This window comes from Physella acuta, unplaced genomic scaffold (assembly GCF_028476545.2).
Source record: "Physella acuta isolate Inbredline_101_S28 unplaced genomic scaffold, ASM2847654v3 ptg000667l, whole genome shotgun sequence".
NCBI lineage: Eukaryota > Metazoa > Mollusca > Gastropoda > Physidae > Physella > Physella acuta.
In genome coordinates, this window is record NW_026732186.1 from 181,568 (window position 1) to 208,365 (window position 26,798).

The 26,798-nt window shown below is 42.6% G+C and overlaps 1 protein-coding gene across 2 annotated transcripts in view; it reads right to left on the minus strand.

Moving 5' to 3' along the window:
- The window catches only part of LOC131948959 (forkhead box protein P1), a 122,652-nt gene that overhangs the window by 78,567 nt on the left and 17,287 nt on the right, over positions 1-26,798 (minus strand). For both annotated transcript variants that reach the window (XM_059310689.1, XM_059310688.1), the window contains exon 2: positions 11,744-11,917. In XM_059310689.1, the coding sequence (XP_059166672.1) occupies positions 11,744-11,917 (174 nt within the window). The remainder of the gene's footprint in view (positions 1-11,743; positions 11,918-26,798) is intronic.

Here is a 26,798-nt window from a genome sequence, read left to right on the forward strand (position 1 = left end):
ACGTGTAAACAAAATACATGTCTAGGGTTACAGTTGAGCACTCGAACATTACAGGTAAGCAGTGAGTAAGGTTACAGGGGAATTCTCAGGCTACTGGCGAACACCAGGCGAAATGGTGAGTAATGCCTGAGCATTTTATAAAATGGGTTTCTCGATATCATGTACGATTTCTTGGGGTGGGGGTGGGGTTATTACCGTTAAAAATAAATCTCCTCAGCACCTCCCTCCACATATTTTGTTCTCTCTCCTTCCTCCCCTCCTCATTTCTCTCTCCTCCCCCCGCCCCCTCCTTTCTACCTCCGTGTACGTCTCGGTTAATAATCATTCTCTCTCACCATTGTTGCCTTCTTCCATCGCATTCTCTTCGTCTCCACCTCCACTGACCACCACCCTCTCCTTAACACCCTCTACACCACCACCCTCTCCTTAACACCCTCTACACCACCACCCTCTCCTTAACACCCTCTACACCACCACCCTCTCCTTTACACCCCATCCACCACCACCCTCTCCTTTACACCCCATCCACCACCACCCTCTCCTTTACACCCCATCCACCACCACCTCCTTAACACCCCATCCACCACCACCCTCTCCTTTACACCCCTCCACCACCACCTTCCACTTAGCACCCCCTCCACCACCACCCCTGACCAACACTATCTCCTTAACACCCCATCCACCACCACCTCCTTAACACCCCATCCACCACCACCCTCTCCTTAACACCCCATCCACCACCACCCTCTCCTTTACACCCCTCCACCACCACCTTCCACTTAGCACCCCCTCCACCAAACTTCCTTCCCAGCCCCCCGGTTCCCCAACACCCACCCAGCACCCCCCAAACACCCCCTCCCCAGCACCCTGGCCCCCCTATACCCCCTCCCCTGTTCAGCACGCACCACCGCTCCAGCCCCACCCGAGTGCCAGATAAACAAGAAGACAAACACCAGCCGGAGACCACCGGGACATCAATGGCAGCCAGTCACCATTGTGTCACGTGTTTGTTGGATCCAGTCGTCTCAAGACTTCATCAACCCGCCATTTTATACTCAGTTGACTCAAACACTTAGACCAACCAACCGACCATTTTTTTTTACTCACCAACCAACCAACATTTTTTTTTACTTTTAAATGGCGAGTTAACAAATACAAATAATCGAGTACGCAATTTTGGTATCGATGGAACTGGGAACGTGCCCTCTAAATAAGAGGGCAGCCAAGCCCACAGCCAAGCCCACTGTTAACATTTAAACCCACAGTTAACATTTAAACTAACAGCGCCCAACACCTTCCAAGCCCATCTAAGCGTCTAATGATTTTAACAAGCCTCGATACAATGGAATCGATTCATTAAAGAGGCAAATGTTTGGTGGAAACTGTCTTTGACTGGGGCGGGTTACAGGGACAACTAGACCAGCACAGGCGGGGTTTGGGCTAGGTTAAAGTTTAAGACACAATTAGACGATGAAAAAAGATGAGGTTCGGGCTAGATAGAAAGTAAAAAAAATGGACGCGCTTTAGAGCCAGTTACTAATCTCATTCGAGACAAAACGAGACGAAACGATTCTATACCCACGATAGTGTGGACCCTTTGGTCACTTGATTTGGTAGGACGCCGTCTTCACACCAGGGGAACAGCGACGCCAAAGACTAGTCCATCGGATCCCACTCGGAGCAAACATTCCCCACGACCACGTCCATTGGCCTGGCCATCTTAAAGATATATTTATTTCAATATTTATGCATGAGATCTCCCGTGGCCAGACATAACATAAAAATGCTAATGCCGGCAAAATGCACTTCCGGTGGGCGCCATTTTTTTGTCTTCTCAGAAAACAGACTGGAACCCAGGCAGACGACACCCAGACTTCAACACGACTTCCCAGCAAGGATCCTTGTACTGTTGTGTTTTCTTTTCGCCTTTTTTTCCCCTCCACGATTTTCGGGCCAGTATTTATTCATTTCAAGTACTCACTTTCACTTCCACCTCATCAAAAAATTCAACCCCCATCTCCGCCATCTTGGCCCTGTACAGAAATAAAATGCACACACTATTCTACTCCTCTGTGGCTCTCTCCCCCTTCTGTGTGTCGCAATTTTCGGGTGCTTGTTTACTTTACGCCGCGGCAGAAGAAGTCGGCGTGTGTTGACTTATGTATCAAATGGCCGGGCTACCAAACAGCCCGTCTATGGGTAGGCTGGATGACATTCTGGTCAACAAAAGGATGAAGATGGGACAGAGAAAACATCATTAAAAGGCTGGGAGACCGTTCTTCAAACGGGGGACGGGTCTCAAAAGTGGCCGGGGAATCTGCTAACGTGCATGCCGGCAACAGAAAGTGCAGAGAAGATAAACCGTTCTGTTCGCTCATCATACACATGGGGGGGGGGGGGGGGGCGGTTCTTTGGGGGTGGGGGTACTAGAAGGGGTGCGATTTATCGTGTGGGGATGAGTTTAGCTAGATGTCACGTAGGAGATATTATGATGACAATCTGGTGTCATCTATGAGACAGACGACAACCTTATGTCATATATGGTTCTATCCTGTTTTATACAGTTCTCCTAGCCACTAAGGATGTAACATGCTCTCTGGTGTTCTTTATGAATGTCGCACTCGAGGGGAGGTAAGCGATAAATCGAAATTGATCAATAGGACAGTGATCAAAAGATATCTTTAACATAAGTATCTGTGTGTGTACGAGAGGGCATTGTGTGTGGGAGCAGTGTGTGTATGTACTGTGTGTGTGAGGATTGTGTGTGTGAGCAGTGTGTGTATGTACTGTGTGTGAGGATTGTGTGTGTGAGCAGTGTAAGTAGGCCTACTGTGTGTATGAGTAGTGTGTGTGTGAGGACACTCTGTGTGTAAGTATGGAAGTTCTCCACGGTTCATTTCACCATTCAGTAAATAATAGACAGCCAAGACACGCCAATGTAATCATTCACATTGTTAAACTCTATAACTTTGAGAAAAATATGTTTCGTTGTTCAAAGATTTAGTAATGACAAAATTTTGGGTTATTTAAACTCAATGTTTTGCAGAGTTTCTTCCAGGCATCTCTTCGGGGGGGTGGGTCCCCCCCGAAAAAATTTTACCGCCCCCCCCCCCCCGAACGAAATGAAATTTATATAATTTATATAGAAAATATATACTTTTAACAGTGTCCGCCCCCCCCCCCCGAAGAAAGTCTACCGCCTCCCCGAAAATTTCAAGTGCCCCCCCCCCCCCGGAGAAAAAAGTCTGGAAGAAACACTGATGTTTTGATGTTCAAAGATTTAGTCACGACAAAAATGTTGGGTTATTTAAACCATATAAATGTCTGTAAAGCGATTGTTCAAACAAGGCATTATTGTCACTATACAGTCTTGGCGGTAGTTAGATGCAAACGTTTGTATGTTAATTAGCATTCTGACGTCATATCCGGAGAGGGCGGGGCCCAGGCGTAAACATTTGCAATATCATAGGGAAAAGAATGTCAAAAAAAAATGCATAAAAAAAGTTTTAATAACAGACTTTTATGTAATAATGCACTAAAAAGTAAAAAAAAAAATGATTTTCTTGAAATATATAGAAATACACTACTATTTAAATAACAAAAAGTGTTGATCGCTACATTATGGACTGGCCCATGTAAAAAAAAAACCATCTCTGAAGGACCGTGAAATGTGTGTTTATTAAGCAGCATATACCCGGCATTGCCCGGATGTGGGAAATTATTACTTTTCCAGTTAAATGTTTAATTGAAAAAAATGGACGTTTGAGAAAATCACACATAACCCTAAACCTAATCTAACCCTAAACTTAACCACAACCACAACTAACCACAACCAAATCCAAAACTAAAACCAAAACAAAAAAAGCACAAACACAAACAGCAACCACAAACGCAAACGAAAACGCAAACATAAAAGCAAACACAAACGCTAAAGCAAATTTGAACAAAAAACACGAACGCAAACACAAACGCAAAAACAAACACATACACAAACGCAAACACAAACGCAAACACAAACAAGGTGTGACACATCAAACTGCGACAACACAAACAACTGGACACAATGTGAACGATAAACAGACACCGCTGCTAGGGAGACAAAGAACTTCAGTGGGTACAGCACACACTTCAGAATACTAAGTTTTCTGGTGGACAGTAAGGGGGGGGGGGGGGTAGGGCAGCAGGCTGACCGACATGAAAGTCCAATGCATCAGCAGCAAGCAGCAGTGATAGACAGCACTGTGAGACAGTTTCTAGACAGCTCAGGACAGTCACGTCCAATTTATCATCCAGCCAGAACCATGAGACAGGGTTAGACAGACCTCAGACAACCGCCAACCATCCAAAGACGTCCCCCTCACAGTCCCGGCTCATCAACTTCCACATTTTAAATAACACCCCCCCCCCCCACACACACACACACGCACATTGTTGAGTTCATACAAATACTGTCCTGTCATCCACCCGGTGCTGGGTGGGGGACGGGTACAGATGGGTGGGGAGGGATACAGATGGGGTGGGGTAGGGGATACAGATGGGGTGGGGGAGGGATACAGATGAAAAAAAGACGGTAAGAAAGCAAGAGGGAGGGGGGCCACACCGTCCATAAACCAAATAAGCAGGCGGTATGGGGGGGGGGGGCAGAAATCCCCCACCCCACCCCCACCCCACCAGGGAGGCGACCAATTGATTTTAAATTGAATCTCAAAAATAAATAAAAATTTCATTTTTATGGAGAAGTAAATGAAACGAGATATCAGGTTGTATTTGTTGAGAAAAACCCATTATAAATCTGGTGTCGCGAGAATTTACTTTCATCGTATTACTCAGCGACAGGAAGCGACTGCACAGAAAAACAAATAAGGCCCAAGTTTATCAAATGTGCAACCAATCAAATCGGCTGCATTTTTTTTTTATAAAACGAGAAAACTTTTTTAAAAAACAAACGGATGTTTATCTCCATCTACGGTAAAACGAAACTTAAAAGTAAAAGACGCGCCGGAAATTCTTGTGGGTAAACCCGAATCTAAATATAGTCATAGCAATCCAACATTTGAGGGGAGTCTTGACTGATTTAAATTTCTTAGCTGCTCCATTCAAAGATGGTTGTCGGCCAAGAAGGGTTTATTTACAATGGTTAATAATCATTAAGTTGTAAATGTCATCCAGTTGTTTCATAAACATCAACACATTTTTTTGTGTGTGTTCTATTTTAGAACACAGAACATTGCATTCTATCCAGTAGACGTCACGGTACAAACTCCCTCAACGAATCAAGTTTGGGTGGGTGGGTGGGTTGGAGGGGGCGGGGTGCTTTTGTTCAAGTACGGCTGACATAAAACAAACCTGACAGCAAGACTATTTGGCGAATGTTTTGATAAAGTTAAATGTTCAAGTTAAAACGAATGAATTAGATTCTATGGTTGTAGGTCCCGGCTGATCAGATTCTAGGGTTGTAGGTCCCATCTGATCAGATTCTAGGGTTGTAGGTCCCATCTGATCAGATTCTAGGGTTGTAGTTCCTATCTGATCAGATTCTAGGGTTGTAGGTCCCGGCTAATCAGATTCTAGGGTTGTAGGTCCCGGCTGATCAGATTCTAGTAGGTCCCAGCTGATCAGATTCTAGGGTTGTAGGTCCCGGCTGATCAGATTCTAGGGTTGTAGGTCCCGGCTGATCAGATTCTAGAGTTGTAGGTCCCGGCTGATCAGATTCTAGGGTTGTAGGTCCCGGCTGATCAGATTCTAGGGTTGTAGTTCCTATCTGATCAGATTCTAGGGTTGTAGGTCCCGGCTGATCAGATTCTAGGGTTGTAGGTCCCGGCTGATCAGATTCTAGGGTTGTAGGTCCCGGCTGATCAGATTCTAGGGTTGTAGGTCCCGGCTGATCAGATTCTAGGGTTGTAGGTCCCGGCTGATCAGATTCTAGGGTTGTAGTTCCTATCTGATCAGATTCTAGGGTTGTAGGTCCCGGCTGATCAGATTCTAGGGTTGTAGGTCCCGGCTGATCAGATTCTAGGTCCCGGCTGATCAGATTCTAGGGTTGTATGTCCCAGCTGATCAGATTCTAGGGTTGTAGGTCCCGGCTGATCAGATTCTAGGGTTGTAGGTCCCGGCTGATCAGATTCTAGGGTTGTAGGTCCCGGCTGATCAGATTCTAGGGTTGTAGGTCCCGGCTGATCAGATTCTAGGGTTGTAGGTCCCGGCTGATCAGATTCTAGGGTTGTAGGTCCCGGCTGATCAGATTCTAGGGTTGTAGGTCCCGGCTGATCAGATTCTAGGGTTGTAGGTCCCAGCTGATCAGATTCTAGGGTTGTAGGTCCCGGCTGATCAGATTCTAGTAGGTCCCAGCTGATCAGATTCTAGGGTTGTAGGTCCCGGCTGATCAGATTCTAGGGTTGTAGGTCCCAGCTGATCAGATTCTAGGGTTGTAGGTCCCGACTGATCAGATTCTAGTAGGTCCCGGCTGATCAGATTCTAGGGTTGTAGGTCCCGGCTGATCAGATTCTAGGGTTGTAGGTCCCGGCTGATCAGATTCTAGGTCCAGGAGAATGAGCAGGAGGGTCTGCCTCACGTCTCCTGACTTAATGAAGTCAACATGGGGACTAACCCGGGATGTGACTAAGAGAAGTCACTTGTTTTAGTAGCTGGGATGTTGTCACAGGGGAAGTGTTTGAAACTAATGTTTTAAACCAACAGATGTCTCCGTGCCTTAGGTCAATACCGAGTTGGGGTCGGGACTGAAACAGGGGTGGGGGAGAGGGTGGGCTACGGTAACGTAGTGCCGCTAAAGACAAAGTCATACGACACTTGACTTTAGAATGCTTGAACTGACCGCTCTAAACGCTACCTTAATGAAGATTGTGGTCAGTATGTTTGGACACATTTCTTAACGCCACGGCTTAAAACTCTAAAGATGGCCCTCTGTAAAACTCTAAAGATGGCCCTCTGTAAAACTCTAAAGATGGCCCTCTGTAAAACTCTAAAGATGGCCCTCTGTAAAACTCTAAAGATGGCCCTCTGTAAAACTCTAAAGCTGGCCCTCTGTAAAACTCTAAAGATGGCCTTCTGTAAAACTCTAAAGATGGCCCTCTGTAAAACTCTAAAGATGGCCCTTTGTAAAACTCTAAAGATGGCCTTCTATAAAAATCTAAAGATGGCCCTCTGTAAAACTCTAAAGATGGCCCTCTGTAAAACTCTAAAGATGGCCCTCTGTAAAACTCTAAAGATGGCCCTCTGTAAAACTCTAAAGATGGCCCTCTGTAAAACTCTAAAGCTGGCCCTCTGTAAAACTCTAAAGATGGCCTTCTGTAAAACTCTAAAGATGGCCCTCTGTAAAACTCTAAAGATGGCCCTTTGTAAAACTCTAAAGATGGCCTTCTATAAAAATCTAAAGATGGCCCTCTGTAAAACTCTAAAGATGGCCCTCTGTAAAACTCTAAAGATGGCCCTCTGTAAAACTCTAAAGATGGCCCTCTGTAAAAGTCTAAAGATGGCCCTCTGTAAAAGTCTAAAGATGACCCTCTGTAAAACTCTAAAGATGGCCCTCTGTAAAACTCTAAAGATGGCCCTCTGTAAAACTCTAAAGATGGCCCTCTGTAAAACTCTAAAGATGCCCCCCCCCCTATAAAACTCCGTCATCTCTCAGCGAGTGCTTCTAAAGAGCAAGTTATAATCGGCTAAATAATAACTGAAATAACGATTACTTGGTAATCGATATCGCCACGTAGCAATATTTTCGGCAACACCACGACAATACACAATCTAATTGCTATGTTAAAAATAATCAGTTGACAAACATTGATAATTGACCTGACGGGCGTGAAACTCAGTCGGCTGTCATTAGCAGCTGTTGACGCCGAACAAGATGGAGACCAACTTACGAATTTGGTTGAAGCGACGAACACGTGAAGCGAACAATTCACATAAACAACTGTATGCGAACTTTTCACATAAATAACTGCATGCGAACAATACACAACTGCGAATATGCATTCATTAATACTTATTATAGGTTGGATAGGGTTTACAAAAAAAATTAAAAACGAAAATGTTCACCAATTTTTTTTTTATTTTTTAATTGAAAAGCTGGAGTAGAGGATGAGCGAGCTGGCGGGTGGCGCGTGAGATGAATGATTTGTTTAGGAGATGCTTTAATTGGGGGTAATTAGTTACTAATTTTGTTAACTGTCACACAAACAAAACTTAAGTTGAACCATCGACGTCATGCATGAGCACCACAAATCGCACCAAGAGTCGGCGCACCCCCCCCCACCCCACCAGGTAACTGTTACTTTGACGGTGCACAGGTAGTTATCGCTGTCGTCGTCAATCGCGGCAGATATTAGATAATGCTGGCAGATATTAGATAATGCTGGCAAATATTAGATAATGCTGGCAGATATTAGATAATGCTGGCAGATATTAGATAATGCTGGCAGATATTAGATAATGCTGGCAGATATTAGATAATGCTGGCAGATATTAGATAATGCTGGCAGACATTAGATAATGCTGGCAGATATTAGATAATGCTGGCAGATATTAGATAATGCTGGCAGATATTAGATAATGCTAGCAGATATTAGATAATGCTGGCAGATATTAGATAATGCTGGCAGATATTAGATAATGCTGACAGATATTAGATAATGCTGGCAGATATGAGATAATGCTGGCAGATATTAGATAATGCTGGCAGATATGAGATAATGCTGGCAGATATTAGATAATGCTGGCAGATATTAGATAATGCTGGCAGATATTAGATAATGCTGGCAGACATTAGATAATGCTGGCAGATATTAGATAATGCTGGCAGATATTAGATAATGCTGGAAGATATTAGATAATGCTGGCAGATATTAGATAATGCTAGCAGATATTAGATAATGCTGGCAGATATTAGATAATGCTGGCAGATATTAGATAATGCTGGCAGAGCTATCTGTGGCTAAGATGATCCGATCATATGTTGTTCCATGTACACGGGGTGGCAGATGGGGCTTTGAAGTTTGGGAGAAAATAGAAAGTGATGGTTGAACAAACTGTCATGATCGATAACAGGTTGCCTATATATGATTGGGTAGTGGAATCATTGATCTCGTGTCAATATGATTGGGTAGTGGAATCATTGATCTCGTGTCAATATGATTGGGTAGTGGAATGTTTGATCTCGTGTCAATATGATTGGGTAGTGGAATCATTGATCTCGTGTCAATATGATTGGGTAGTGGAATGTTTGATCTCATGTCTATATGATTGGGTAGTGGAATGTTTGATCTCGTGTCAATATGATTGGGTAGTGGAATGTTTGATCTCATGTCTATATGATTGGGTAGTGGAATCATTGATCTCGTGTCTATATGATTGGGTAGTGGAATCATTGATCTCGTGTCAATATGATTGGGTAGTGGAATGTTTGATCTCGTGTCAATATGATTGGGTAGTGGAATCATTGATCTCGTGTCAATATGATTGGGTAGTGGAATGTTTGATCTCATGTCAATATGATTGGGTAGTGGAATCATTGATCTCGTGTCAATATGATTGGGTAGTGGAATGTTTGATCTCATGTCTATATGATTGGGTAGTGGAATCATTGATCTCGTGTCAATATGATTGGGTAGTGGAATGTTTGATCTCATGTCTATATGATTGGGTAGTGGAATGTTTGATCTCGTGTCAATATGATTGGGTAGTGGAATGTTTGATCTCATGTCTATATGATTGGGTAGTGGAATCATTGATCTCGTGTCTATATGATTGGGTAGTGGAATCATTGATCTCGTGTCAATATGATTGGGTAGTGGAATGTTTGATCTCGTGTCAATATGATTGGGTAGTGGAATCATTGATCTCGTGTCAATATGATTGGGTAGTGGAATGTTTGATCTCATGTCAATATGATTGGGTAGTGGAATCATTGATCTCGTGTCAATATGATTGGGTAGTGGAATGTTTGATCTCATGTCTATATGATTGGGTAGTGGAATGTTTGATCTCGTGTCAATATGATTGGGTAGTGGAATCATTGATCTCATGTCAATATGATTGGGTAGTGGAATCATTGATCTCATGTCTATATGATTGGGTAGTGGAATGTTTGATATCATGTCAATATGATTGGGTAGTGGAATCAGAACAAGTGGGCTTACAGTTAGGGTAAATACCCCTCCCCCTCCCCCCCCCCTCCCACCTAACATTTACTTTCTGCTGAAAAAAACCTCGGACAGTGGTGAACCTAGACATGGTCAGGGCGAGTCAAATCACGTGCTGCCACCTTTTGATGCGGTAGGATTAGGGTTAGGATTAGGATTAGGGTTAGGATTAGGGTTAGGATTAGGATTAGGATTAGGGTTAGGATTAGGGTCAGACACGCAAACATGTTACTAACTAGACCAAAAGAACTGTACATTTATCTGTAATTGATTACCTAGATTGACGTCTGCAACAGTTGACGTATCCAAGATGTGGACGTCAATCTGGACGTGCACTAAACAGACAGACTGGGTGGAGTTCGAATATGGGGTCAAAGTTTGATTTCAATGTGAATTTTTTTAGTCAAAACACAACAAACGGGCTGACAACAAGAGCCATTGGTTTTTTGCTGATAAGGGACCAAGTCGTATAGGCGTTGTGTTTGTGTGTGTAGGGGGGGGGGGGGCTAACAATCAAAAGTAAACAAACATGCCACAGGAGTAGGGCACATAACGTTTATGTAGCTGCACATATGTGCGCGGGACAAAGGAAGATTGTTTAAAGCGTATGAAACTGAGTTATGTCCCATATAAACAGCGGTAACTAAACATCTTACAGCGGGAGAAAAAGGAATGTAAATATTGTTCAAGGGAGGTAAAAGAGAGAAAAACAATTTAAGGGAAATAATCCAGCGATTAAAGTTGTGTGTAGGGAATAACACGTAGTATTACGGACGAATTATTACCGCAGGATAATAAAACTTTGGACGTTAATCTTGAAGTGGAAAGCGAGGGTATTAGATGATACCGATACATTGTTCATGTCACAGATTTAATCAAATGGTAACTATGACATGCATAAACGGCATAGTTTTATTCAACTATAAACTATACGAATGTCAGAAATTTTCTTTCAATTACAATGGCCAACTGATTAGCTCTTGATAAAGATGGAGTTATTTTGGTACGTTTTGTATTAGATCTATATATAAGTAAACCATCTTAAATGAATGTAAGTAGGCTACAAGTAAGAAAGAAATATTACTATTGTAAATCTGTATCAGTCCTCACAAGCCGGTGATGAAAACTGTAATACTAAAGCGAACACAACTGACGCTATAAATTACGTGTCTGAGGCGGAAAAAATTTTTTTTGTATTACCACACATTAGAACAGCAACATTAATTACCTGTGTTGATTTTATTTAACTTTGTATTGGAACTACACCTTGTATTATTAATATTACACATGAAAATTAAAAAAACCATAAACATAAAAGAACATATACTTTCAGAGCGTGTTGGTGGTTTAATACATGGGCGACGGCCTCGCTGAGACCAGAGAGAGAACAACATAAGGGGACAAACAGTAAGGTAGGGTCAGCTGGGAGAATCAAGTTCAAGGTTACAACTGATGTTTTTTTAAAGGGCAAATCTTGGACTAAGAATAAGGTGTGTGTGTGTGTGAGTGTGTGTGTGTGTGTGTGTGTGTGTGTGTATGTGTGTGTGTGTGTGTACACGTATGCATGGTAACGTGAATGTACTGACCAGTATAGAGTCGCGACTGTCCACGTCGTTACAATCCGAAGAGTTGCCGTTGTGCTGACCGTTGATGTGCTGACCGTTGTTGTGCTGACCGTTGTTGTTGTTGATGCTGCCGTCATCGCTATGGCTCAGACTTCCCTCGTTGGTCGCTTGACTGTCCTCCATCGTGCCATCGTCCTGGGAATACACAGGAGAAATGTGTCTGTCATACATCACACAGGAGAGTCTGTCATACATCACACAGGAGAAATTTGTCTGTCGTACATCACACAGGGGAAATTTGTCTGTCATACATCACACAGGAGAAATTTGTCATACATCACACAGGAGAGTCTGTCATACATCACACAGGGGAGTCTGTCATACATCACACAGGAGAAATTTGTCATACATCACACAGGAGAGTCTGTCATACATCACACAGGGGAGTCTGTCATACATCACACAGGAGAAATTTGTCATACATCACACAGGAGAGTCTGTCATACATCACACAGGGGAGTCTGTCATACATCACACAGGGGAAATTTGTCTGTCATACATCACACAGGGGAAATTTGTCTGTCATACATCACACAGGAGAAATGTGTCTGTCATACATCACACAGGAGAGTCTGGCATACATCACACAGGAGAGTCTGTCATACATCACACAGGAGAAATTTGTCTGTCATACATCATAGACTGGCCGACAGAAGACAAGACAGACAGACAGCAAACACTTTGGTTTAGCCGGTATTGTTCAATCATTCTAACAGGTTCAATCAAGCACTTAAGCTGAGTACACCCCACACTAAATGTGTCACCACCCCACACTAAATGTGTCACCACCCCACACTAAATGTGTCACCACCCCACACTAAATGTGTCACCATCCCACACTAAATGTGTCACCACCCCACACTAAATGTGTCACCACCCCACACTAAATGTGTCACCACCCGACACTAAATGTGTGTCACCACCCCACACCAAATGTGTCACCTCACCACCCCACACCAAATGTGTCACCCCGTCCCCCACACCAAATGGGCCACCACCCCACACCAAATGTGTCACCACCTCACACCGAATGGGTCACCACCCCACACCAAATATGTCACCACCCCACACCAAATGTGTGAAACCAGCCATTAGACAGCTATTCGATGCTACAGAAGATGATAACGACACCTACCACGGTCACTGAGAACATCCACATTTCGTGACCTAAAAAATGTGTACGTTTTATTTAGTAGGTAAGACAACAGTGACACTTCCTGGTCACTAAACCACCGGTCAGGTGAGGCAGGACATGTGAGGCAGGTAACTGCTGATTGCCCGACTCAAATAAACAAAACATGCTCGAAATGCGGCATATGACGTAATAAGGACACAGGTCATTCTATTTTTAGACGGCGAAAATATTTATAGCAGCCCTACAGCCTGCGGCGATGTTTTGATGGGTGATACAGGGGTCACGTTGGTGATATAGGGGTCATGTTGGTGATACAGGGGTCATGTTGGTGGTACAGGGGTCATGTTGGTGATGTAGGGGTCATGTTGGTGATACAGAGGTCATGTTGGTGATATAGGGGTCATGTTGGTGATACAGAGGTCATGTTGGTGATATAGGGGTCATGTTGGTGATATAGGGGTCATGTTGGTGATATAGGGGTCATGTTGGTGATACAGGTATCATGTTGGTGATACAGGGGTCATGTTGGTGATATAGGGGTCGTGTTGGTGATATAGGGGTCATGTTGGTGATACAGGTATCATGTTGGTGATACAGGGGTCATGTTGGTGATACAGGGGTCACGTTGGTGATATAGGGGTCATGTTGGTGATATAGGGGTCGTGTTAGTGATATAGGGGTCATGTTGGTGATACAGGGATCATGTTGGTGATACAGGGGTCATGTTGGTGATACAGGGGTCGTGGTGGTGATACAGGGGTCAATATGTTGGTTATACAGGGGTCATGTTGGTGATACAGGGGTCAATATGTTGGTGATACAGGGGTCATGTTGGTGATACACGGGTCAATATGTTGGTGATACAGGGATCATGTTGGTGATACAGGGGTCAATATGTTGGTGATACAGGGATCATGTTGGTGATACAGGGGTCATGTTGGTGATACAGGGGTCATATTGGTGATACAGAGGTCAATGTGTTGGTGATACAGGGGTCATGTTGGTGAAACAGGGGTCATGTTGGAAATACAGGGGTCATGTAGATGATACACGGGTAAATATGTTGGTGATACAGGGGTCATGTTGGTGATACAGGGGTCATGTTGGTGATACAGGGGTCATTTACTGTTGAATCTACAATGCAATATATATATATATATATATATATATATATATATATATATATATATATATATATATATATATATATATAGGGCCTATATATATATGTCTGACACCACACAGTAGGACCTACATACCACGGTAGGACCTACATACCACAGTAGGACCTGCAAACACGACACGGTAGGACCTACATACCACGGAAGGACCTACATACACGACACGGTAGGACCTACATACACGACACGGTAGGACCTACATACACGACACGGTAGGACCTACATACACGACACGGAAGGCCAACCAATGGACGAACGTATGAAGCCTGTGATGTGCTCTTGTAACTGGTGCGTGTCGCCATCAACGAGAAAGTCGTGCTACAAACACGCGCCATATGTTGGCCATTAAACCAGGAACCACAACCCGTGGATAAAACAAATAACAATGATTTAATCGGGATGCTTGGATCAGGAGATAAATGGTAGGGGAGGTAACATTCACAGTTGTATTATCAACCATCTTATGGTGGTCTCGAAAAAATGTCTTAGATCTTTTCTGTTCATTTGTGATCATTTTTTACTTTCTCGTATATACGAAGTATAGAGAAAGTATTGTAATCGTGCACAAAAATCACTTGAAATTTTAACAATTTTCACCGTATTACATCTCAGTCCTTCATCACATCCGAAGTATAGAGGACTTATTTTAATCGGGCAAAAATTATCAATCCAGATTTATCAAAATTAAGAGGTTTTATGCGTAATCCAGTCTGAAAAACTGGGCTTTGCAATTCTGTCCGTATGTCTGTGTGTCTGTGTGTGTGTGTGTGTGTCCGTGTGTAAACACGATAACTTGAGTACCGCTACAGCTAGGTTGATGAAATTTCATATATAAGTATGTTATCAAAATCGTAGATCCGTATCAACTTTTGAGCGATTTCCGATAACCGGAAGTGGTACTTTTTTTACTTTGAATTTTTCAAAAGCCTATAACTTGAGTACTATTTCAGATAGATAAATGAAATTTCACATGTAAGTATAAGATCTAATTCTCTACCTTCTGTAAAATTTTGAGTAATTTCCGTTGACCGGAAGTATTAATGTACGCTACTTCCGATTTCTCAAAAAACTAATGTAAATTTTTAAAGTACTAATAATATTGCGCACTATTATGCACTTTTTTTTATTTGGCGTTCACTTGGTGTGCAATTCTTTTGTCTACGAGATTTTATTCTATTTTTAAAACTTTAAGTATTTAAAATGGATTAAAAATCATGTCTATAGCCCGAGTTCCCATCCCCTGTTGTTTTATATAAGAATATTCGAGAAAGTTTAGGGGAGATCACTCCCGGTTTATTTTATTAATCTGGCCAACTTGAATGAATTTGGATTGGCCTCATCTCTCATTAAAATGTTTTTTTTAATCTGTTGGATTAAGGTTTCTTTTTTATGTGCTGTCAGCACTATGACTTTGTTATGCTAAAGTCACATATAAACCTATGACTGTTCAATGCCTATGTTAAACGTAAAACTATGACTTTTTACTGGCTATGATACACGTAAAACTATGACTTTTTACTGGCTATGATACCCGTAAAACTATGACTTTTTACTGGCTATGATACACGTAAAACTATGACTTTTTACTGGCTATGATACACGTAAAACTATGACTTTTTACTGGCTATGATACACGTAAAACTATGACTTTTTACTGGCTATGATACACGTAAAACTATGACTTTTTACTGGCTATGATACACGTAAAACTATTACTTAAGTCAGACAATCCAAAGCCAGCAGTGAATCCAGGCGTTTCGTTCTGATAACTGGGAACAATTTCAAGCCACAAATAAACAAGTCATAACACGTACACACACGCACACACAAACGGATGAAGCAACGGACTTCAGTGAACCATGACGAACGATGTCCAAGTAAGTATAACACACAGACACACACACACACCTTACAACAGTGACGTACGGCCGCCATTGGTTGGTCTGAGCTACGTCATAACGTCATACGTCGGTGACCCCATATGGGTCAGGAACCCCATATGATTCGGGGTCCCTATATGAGGAGTCAGTCTCTATATGAGTCGGTTTCTGCTTTTAATGTTATAATTAGTTTGCGAGTTTACAGGAAGGAACAAAAGATGTAGGCCTATTACATGAAATTGTGAAAATGTGTTGGAAAGTAAAAAAGAGAAATAAAATACTTGAAAAAAAACTTTTTAAAAAACCACGTTTTTCTTGTGGACTAAAAAGTAGAAAATAAATTTTCATACATTTGATGACAAAAAACGTGGGTACGTTCACCATCAAATTTCCCGACCCATCTGCCCGACCCACGTTTTTTGTCATCAAATGTATGAAAATTTATTTTCTACTTTTTAGTCCACAAGAAAAACGTGGTTTTTTAAAAAGTTTTTTTTAAGTATTTTATTTTCTCCTTTTTAGTCCGTTGCTACACATGAAAAACGTGGTTTTTTAAAAGTTTTTTATATAGTTTATTTTCTACTTTATCTAATCACTTGATTAAGTATGACTTGACTAAGTGTTTTTAAATACACGGACTAAAAAAATCTTGAGCGACCGATACGCTTTAAACAGAGAAAGGATGTAATTTACGTTGCTGGCGTGGAGATCTACTCACGAATCACGTGATCAAATCTCCCATAAACAAACAAATAAACGCGAAGCTGAGTTAAGGAAAACGTGTTTATGTGTATTTTAGCATGCCCAGCGTACCAACCGTGTCACCGTTAACAATGTGTTACCGTGTCCGTTCTCCTTTTTAGTCCGTTGCTACACATAAAAAACGTGGTTTTTTTTTAAGTTTTTTTTAAGTATTTTATTTTCTCCTTTTTAGTCCGTTGCTACACATGAAAAACGTGGTTTTTAAAAAAGTGTTTATAAATACACGGACTAAAAATCTTGAGCGACCAGGATTCGAACCTGGGTTGTCGCGGCCACAACGCGAAGTACTAACCACTATACGATCACGGCCAGCGCGCTCACATCGATTGGGGCCGAAGTAACTGTGTCAATAGGCCTCCAGTCTTGTCGGTATCTTTAGAAATCATGTCCTCAATTTTATGGTCCTTGGGGCGTAATTAAATTAAGCTAATTACGGTCACTAATTGCTAGTTTTTATGATTGCATCTGAAATTGTTAGGCGAAAGTAGCATGCATGCCAAATTTCAGGTCTCTAGAGCAATCAGAAGTGGGCTAATTTTCGATGTCAATTTTAACAACAAACATCCAAACAACCAAACAAACAAACGCGAAGCTGAGTTAAGAAAAACGTGTTAAAAAAAGAAATTCTCAAGTAAAAAATCATGATCAATATTCTTAAAATTTTACAAGCAACAAACTAAATCAGTATCTAGATAAAATGGCACCTATATCAATAAATAAGAGAGTAAAATGTATATGTAACAATAGATAAAAAAATGTGTTAAGTTTAGTGAGAGAATAATGACACATGTAACATTAAGTAAGAGATAATGTATATGTCATTTGTAACGTTAAGTAAGATAAAAGTGTCAGATGTTTAGTGAAAAAAAAAACATGAACCTTTCCTGAAGCGAGAAGCTACGAGTCTAAAATCCAATCATTAATATTCGACTGGCGATGGACGTTTGTTGTGAGGCCAACAAAGACAGCAAACAATCCAACAAATACTCAAAGATGAGGCCAACAAAGGCTGAGAGATGCAGATAGGGGAGAGGTAGAACAATATCTACTCACACAATGGCTGGGATATTCGCACACAAAGCGAGAAACTCACCATAGTTGGGTTATAATGGAAGTTCATATAACCTAAGATCAAATCGCCGGCTATTGTTAACCTAAGATCAAATAGCCGGCTATTGTTAACCGCCAAACAACAGCCGACACCAGTTGTATTTATTGTTTTGGTTTGTTGACAACGACAAAGATTTCGTTTTTTTTTAACGTAGGTAAAATGTGAGTATGTATATCTGAGCAGCACAAAGACGGCAAATATTCTTTACAAAACTTGACAATGGAAGAGTAAAACGTTGCGACTAAATATGTCAACCAGATTGATTTTTATCCTGGCTTTTGTTTCGTGGTGAAAACAATTATTAAAAGAAAACACGAGAAATAATACATTAAAGCCCCACCCCCGGGCGTTTCGACACCTTCAAGTCTCAGGTAAATCATCGTCTACAGCGTTTGTCTCAGGTGTGTTGGGTACACAGCTAGGTGTGTAAGTGTGTTGGGGTACACAGCTATGTGTGTTTGTGAGTTCGGTACACAGCTAGGTGTGTCAGTGTATTGGTACACAGCTAGGTGTGTTAATGTTTGCTACACAGCTAGGTGTGTCAGTGTGTTGGTACACAGCTAGGTGTGTCAGTGTGTGGGGTACACAGCTAGGTGTGTTAATGTTTGCTACACAGCTAGGTGTGTCAGTGTGTGGGGTACACAGCTAGGTGTGTTAATGTTTGCTACACAGCTAGGTGTGTCAGTGTGTTGGTACACAGCTAGGTGTGTCAGTGTGTGGGGTACACAGCTAGGTGTGTTAATGTTTGCTACACAGCTAGGTGTGTCAGTGTGTGGGGTACACAGCTAGGTGTGTTAATGTTTGCTACACAGCTAGGTGTGTCAGTGTGTTGGTACACAGCTAGGTGTGTCAGTGTGTGGGGTACACAGCTAGGTGTGTTAATGTTTGCTACACAGCTAGGTGTGTCAGTGTGTGGGGTACACAGCTAGGTGTGTTAATGTTTGCTACACAGCTAGGTGTGTCAGTGTGTTGGTACACAGCTAGGTGTGTCAGTGTGTGGGGTACACAGCTAGGTGTGTTAATGTTTGCTACACAGCTAGGTGTGTCAGTGTGTGGGGTACACAGCTAGGTGTGTTAATGTTTGCTACACAGCTAGGTGTGTCAGTGTGTGGGGTACACAGCTAGGTGTGTTAATGTTTGCTACACAGCTAGGTGTGTCAGTGTGTGGGGTACACAGCTAGGTGTGTTAATGTTTGCTACACAGCTAGGTGTGTCAGTGTGTTGGTACACAGCTAGGTGTGTTAATGTTTGCTACACAGCTAGGTGTGTTGTGTTTATCTCAGTGTGTTGACACGGCTGGTTCACGTAGACACGTGACCCCTAGGGTGGGGGTTGAAGTGTGATCACACACTGTGAGTCGGTATAACACCAGGACGTAATGTTTATAATTGAAACTCTGACCATGTGTGCCATTATGACGTAATAATGTTTATTATTTAAGCTCTGACCATAGGTGCCATTATGATGTAATGGTCACTTAAATTAAAGCAGGTGTTCTGAATGAGTGTTGATTAAAGGGGGGGGTGAAGATTACGTCCATAGAGCGATTGAACTAATCATTTTTTTAGATAAACGTGAGGGTTATTGGTTAAAGAAAAGGTATTAATCCAAAATATGGTTCAGACTTTAATAAATTATCATAATATTCAGCTAGGTTCTTTTCTTTATTAGCGAAGTGTTAGGTCAAATGTCTTTATTGTGGGGTTAAAATATGATAAATATATATATATATATATATATATATATATATATATATATATATATATATATATATATATATATATATATATATAATGTGTGGTTTTATCTCAGTCAATAATCAGAAATCAGAAATGAAAGCTAATAAAGGCGACACAAGAACGCCGTCGATATGACTGTAACTTTAAACGTGAGACAACTGTCTTTCTGTTGGTCCACGGTGACACCCCCCCCCCCTCCAAAACCTTACACACTGCCCCCACGTGTAAACCTGGTCTGACACTCTCTGACAGCAGGTGCCAGTGGGACTCACCTGGGACTTGCGCACATCTCGTGGGTAGCCTACAGGTAGGAGGCTCTCTGCGCATGTCTGAAGGTGAGCGACGGGGTCCTGCACGTGACGGTCGAGCCTGCAGTCGTCCAATGAGTAGAACCGGTGTCTGTGGTGACTGTCCGCGCGACCCCAGTACGGAGGGGGTTTGACCCCGAGGTCGGGCCGGTAGGGGTTAGACTTGAGTGGGGAGCCTGTTATGAAGCTGTTTAGCATTGCTTTAGGGATGAATATTTCCTGCGCAGGTAGGCTAGCTGTAAACCGTGTTTTGTCGTGGGCCGGCAGCCGGTCATGAGCCGGCAGCCGGTCGTACTTGGTGTACATAAAGACGTCCTGGCTGGAACTCCTGCGGCCGGTCAAGTATTTGGCCTGGTCAGTTTGGCTGGACACACGGGCGGGTTGCGGACAACGGAAGGTTGAGCAGGCCGGCATCTGGGTTACACGGCAGGGCTGGGGGAGGCAGGGCCGTCCCGTGGTGGAGGGGCCATCTGTCCTGGAGGGGCCATCTGACCCGGAAGTGCCGCGGCTCTCTATGACCTGCACGGTGTCATCTGAGGGGTGTGTCTGCACACGTGACTTGTGTGACGCTGTTCCGCTGGACATGAAAAGCTGTCAGTACAGGACGTGTGTGGAAATATCTGTGTGAGTGTCGGTCGTGTGGGTGTAGGCTGTGTGGGTGTAGGCTGTGTGGGTCTTGACTGTGTGTGGAAATATCTAGGCCAGACCCGGCATGACGTGGACAGTGGTCATCTAGCACGACCTGACACTAGACATGACACTCTGACTGTGTCATGTTGGATGACAGTGTCGGTGACATCCCATTGAAATCAAACAGCTCCACCTGACAACTCACGTCTAATCCACTGGTGTTCAATGAGTCAGCTGACCAAATCCATCGAGAAGTTGTAACACAAATCACCGCGGCTCTAACCTACAACAACAACTTCCTTAAGACACGGCGGAAACGTGCGGCAACCAGACGTGTAAAGCTCCCACCAGCCATACCAATAGGAAGAATTTAAATACCTATTTTTATCAAAGGTGAACATAGCCCCTGGGTTGTGAGGTAAAAGGGAGGGGGGGGGTGAATAAAACACGTCCGACGTTTAAACGGTCGTGTAATCTTGAGGAATTGTGGGAATAAATGTCTGCTGCTAATCCAACTGTCTGCCTGCATAGAACGTCACGCTAAACATAAACTCAAACTTTTGTCATCATAAGGCTGACGTTTCTTTCAACCAACAACACGCTATTTAAAACAAGTATGCATATATATATATATATATATATATATATATATATATATATATATATATATATATATATATATATATATATATATATATATATATATATATATAGTATATACGTGAGATGAATAACTCAGATTAAAATGAAATAAAATTTAAGTAAAAACCGATATATTGTGCTACGCGTCAATAACACTATGCCCTAAGCTTAATGACCAGAACTTAGCCGAGCCCTAACCTCCACACGTTGAGTGGGGCAATGTGTAGGTGAGTTGTGTGTGTGTGTGAATGTGTGTATCTGTGTGTGTGTGACACGCTGCTACACATCTATTAGGACCAGGGTAAGCCGAGGACGACAACTCTGACAACTAAAGTCGATGAAGACAACTCTAGCGACCAAAAACAAGGGCTCCGGATCCCGGAAATGATTTATTAAGGTCGTAAAGTCGCCGTGGTAATGACAAATCCGCTCAAGGTGAATGTAAAGTCAAATATTTTCTTACCGATGGTATATCCAACACAGTGTGAACCTAGATTTAAAACACCAACAAATACAGAACAAAAAGACACGAACTCAAATATCCCCGTCCAATAATAGGACAAGCGCGTGTTCAATACCAACTTCCCATCCACCAAACTCTCCCCTGAGATTAAGAAAACAAGAGACGCGCACACACGAGGAAAAAAATCACACGAATCAGACGACCACACGAATCAGACGACCACACTAGGGACAGTGTAGACTAGAACAAAAACGGCGAAAAAATATTTTCTCAATTAAAACAACGAGTCATAAGAACCGCGTCTAACAAGATGGCGCGACTGCGCATGCCCTGGAAATTACAGCTGTGTTCATCCAACCACGAACAGGCTGGCGGAGAGGGGCGGGGCTGGAGGTGTTATTAAATGTATCATTTAGTTCGGCGTGAGGAAATGTTTAAACCTATTGCTTAATTGTTTTAATGTGGCCTCAACTTTCATGTGTTTCCCCAGCGCGGTGGTAAATTGCTCCATACATTAGAACATGACAAAGGCATGACATCGATAATAACACCGCGAGAAGGATACTCTGTTAGAGTTCATCAAACCAAGTGAGTGCGTGGTGTGAGGGGGGGGGGGGGGGGGGGGGAGGTGGCAAACACGAGATCGAAGGAGCACATGACAACAAGATCACGTGACCACAAGATCGATGACCACTAGATCACAACCATAACGTGAGCACGTCATAACAACCATAACGTGAGCACATCATAACAACCATAACGTGAGCACATCATCACAACCATAACGTGAGCACATCATCACAACCATAACGTGAGCACATCATCACAACCATAACGTGACTACGACCATCACAACCATCACGTGACTACGACCACCACAACCATCACGTAACTACGACCACCACAACCATCACGTAACTACGACCACCACAACCATCACGTGACTAAAACCACCACAACCATCACGTGACTACGACCACCACAACCATCACGTAACTACGACCACCACAACCATCTCGTGACTAAAACCATCACAACCATCACGTGACTACGACCACCACAACCATCACGTGACTACGACCACCACAACCATCACGTGACTACGACCACCACAACCATCACTTGACTACGACCACCACAACCATCACGTAACTACGACCACCATATAACAGCAAGAACCATTCTCGCCCCCTCTTTTAGCCAACTACTTTCACATAACTTTAATCTGTTACAGTTCTCATACATAGACAATGGCTGACAATTATAGACAGTGACACTATCATGACAAAAATATACATACATAGACAGACATAGGGTGACAATTATAGACAGTGACACTATCATGACAAAAATATACATACATAGACAGACATAGGGTGACAATTATAGACAGTGACACTATCATGACAAAAATATACATACATAGACAGACATAGGGTGACAATCATAGACACAATTATAGACACAATTATAGACACAATTATAGACAAACAGTGACACTGTCAAGAGAAAATATACATACATAGACATACAAGGGGTTAGTAGAGAAGAAGGGAGACGGAAAAAAATCACACAAAGCGTGCCTGTCAACGAGATACTGTCGTATCGAATACACAATAATCGAGGTTTTAAACAGGAACAAGATACTACACTTGATTGTATCGAATACACAATAATCGCAGTTTTAAAGCAAGGTATCGGTATGGTCCTAGTGGAATCGATGCTACATAACAAGGGTCCATTAAAGTACTTATATTCGCCTGTCTGTATAGATGTCTTAATCGTTAGTAGTTATGGGGCGGGGCTTAAAGTGTTAAACGGTTAAAGGGGCGGGGTTTGATGAGACTGACGATCCACTCTGGAAGATCTGGAGATACCGCCCGGTTCTCAGATACTGGTGGTCGTGAGCGGGGGGGGGGGGGGTCTTGCTGGCCTTAACACACACACACACACACACACAGCGACAGACACACGCACAGACCGACCGACAGACACACACACAGACACACAGAGCGACAGACACAGAACGACAGACACACACACAGACACACAGAGCGACAGACACAAACCGACAGACACACACACACAAACATAGACACACGCACACAGACACAGACCGACAGACACACACACACACACACAGCGACAGACACAGACAAGCAGAGAAACACAGAAAAAACCCCATTTGTAAGCGTGTTGTTTGTATACAAATGGATGAGCAGCATGTAGTTGAAACACAACGGTTTATTATAAATCTATAACTCTTAAGTTACATAAGCTGACCCTGACCCAATTTAAACGAACAAACCCTTACCGAATACAACATAATAAAGACTAAAGCCATCAAACTCACAACCGTGACCAAGAAATAAATAACCGATCGTTTTATCCCTACACAATCGATATGGATTAACAACGACCTGAGCAATAAGGTACACGATTGACCTAATGATGACGTAAGTAATACATAGGATGACGTGTGCGTGGCGTTGAGTGGCCCTGTGATGTAGGATGGCCATGTGACGAGGAGGGCCATGTGACTAGGTGGGCCATGTGACGAGGTGGGCCATGTGAAGAGGTGGGCCATGTGACGAGGCGGGCCATGTGACGAGGCGGACCATGTGACCAGGAGGGCCATGTGACGAGGTGGGCCATGTGACGAAGTGGGCCATGTGACGAGGTGGGCCATGTGACGAGGTGGGCCATGTGACGAAGTGGGCCATGTGACGAGGTGGGCCATGTGACGAGACGGGCCATGTGACGGGCCATGTGACGAGGCGGGCCAAGTTTTGACCCCCGTCAGTGTCAGACGTGGGGCGTCAGTGAGCGCGTGCTCTAATCCAAGCAGCGCGGTGATCGAGGGCCGATTAACAGGCGCCGTGGTGCCAGTCTGTAGCCTACACCAGAAGAGGCGACAAACTAATTACCACATTTACATCCATCTACGCGGCCGTCGTCATAACTCGTACACCAACCAATTTGTTTTTAAAATCCCATGTTTGTTTAAATCAGGGGTCTCCAAACTACGGCCCGCGGGCCGGATGCGGCCCGCGAGGTCCTCTCATCCGGCCCGCGGAGATCTTTTTGTCCACGGAAAAAACGTTTGTTGGTGATTGCTGGGGAACTTTGCTCAGAAAAATCACGACATGCCTGGAAGAAACTGGCCCCCGAACTGAAATTTGATAGTTAATGCGGCCCTCGGACTGAAAAGTTTGGAGACCCCTGGTTTAAATCATCAACTCTACAGGATGACAGAGAAAGTTTTGATATCACCCCAAGGGAGAAAAAACCGACGCATGCGCGGTGAGGTGTGACAGAGGACGAGATAAGTCCTGGCTGTTGATGACTGTAATTAAAACGGTGAAAGGAAAAAAAGTCACAGGAAAAAAAAAAAAAAAGTCACAGTTTTTGCTAGGAAAAAAAGTCACAGAAAAAAAGTCACAGTGGAAAAATTTTATCGGAAAAAAAGTCACAGAAATAAAGTCACAGAAAAAAAGTCACAAAAATCTTTTTAGAAATATTTTTATTAATTTGTTAAGAATTGTAAAATTGTGTATGTTTATTGTTGTTGGTTGTATTTTTTGATAGCATAAATTATTTATAGACGTTAAAAGCATTATGATTTATAACAATTGTAAGTAAAAATACTCTAAGATAATTAACACAACAATCTCAACTTTTGTTACGTATTTAGTTAAATACGCGGTAGAAAAGTTAATTAAAAAAGAAATTTAGGCACATTTTGCCGTAGGCTATTCTCTGGTCGGCCTTCCCTCAGTAGGCATTGTCCGAACATATTTTGTGTTGTTGACGTTATGCGTCAATGACAGCCTTTGAACCTTGTCGGCTTTCTGTTTCGATCTTAAGTTTTGTTATGTAATGAGCGTGATAAATGTGGGCAGTAAAGGTGGTTGAACTAAACATAACTATTGTTGCCATGAGTTGAGAGCAGCAAGTCAGATGAACTTACCATTTCACGGTAATTTAATATTTGTATTTAAAAAAACAAAACACGATGAAAAACGTGGACTTTGGAGCATTCTATTAATTGCTACTAATCTTAAGTTTAAAATAATTACAATCAACATACTTCATAATAAATATTTTTAGATGAATTATAATTATAATAAAAATTCCTATGCGTATACAGCCTACACACATTACATTACATTTAATTAATCCTAAGTTAATTTGCACACTCTAAATATTTAATACATAAAAGTATTAACAAATATCATGCAAATATATATTTGTGACTTTTTTTTCCTGTGACTTTTTTTCCTGTGACTTTTTTTCCTGTGACTTTTTTTCCTGTGACTTTTTTTCTGTGTTTTTTTTTCCTGTGTTTTTTTTTCCTGTGACTTTTTTTCCTACAATCATTAAAACACCCGGTCTTTACACGGGAATCTAGACAAACGCCGAGGGCTGTCCAACGTTCAACTGATAACTGACATACAGACAACAGATGACTGACATACAGACAACATGGCTGACATACAGACAACAGATGACTGACATACAGACAACAGATGGCTGACATACAGACAACATGGCTGACATACAGACAACAGATGACTGACATACAGACAACAGATGGCTGACATACAGACAAGAGATGGCTGACATATTGGGGATACCGCAATGTTGGCCCCTATTGGTAGATGGTGCTGGTTCTATAGGGTGATGGTGCTGGCCCCTTTAGAGTCTACTGATGAACCAACAGTGGATGGCGCAATGACGTTCCCTAGTGCAGGACTCAGGATAAAGCATCTGCACCCAACAGCACCAGGTGCATCAATCATCTGACAAGGAACAGCCTGCGAGTGCTGGCTCTAGAGTCACGTGACTAATGTAAACATGGTTTGAAACTCGGCTAAATTGGCCTGGGATCTCTCGCCAATCACCGTGACGAAGAAAGACAACCGCGCCAGCAAGACACGCTCCATTTGTTTGCCAAAATTGTTTGGCACAATTTTGTGACAAAAATGTTCATGAAATCGGCCACAGTTGTGGGTCAATGGGGTAAAACGTTCTATTGATTAGCCGTACGTTCTGTACAAATATCGATCTCACGATAACCAGTGTTTAAGGTTAGTTTTATCGTTAAGGGTTCAAATATCGTTTTCAAGTATATTTTCGGCTAATTAGGGAATAACCAAAAAAAA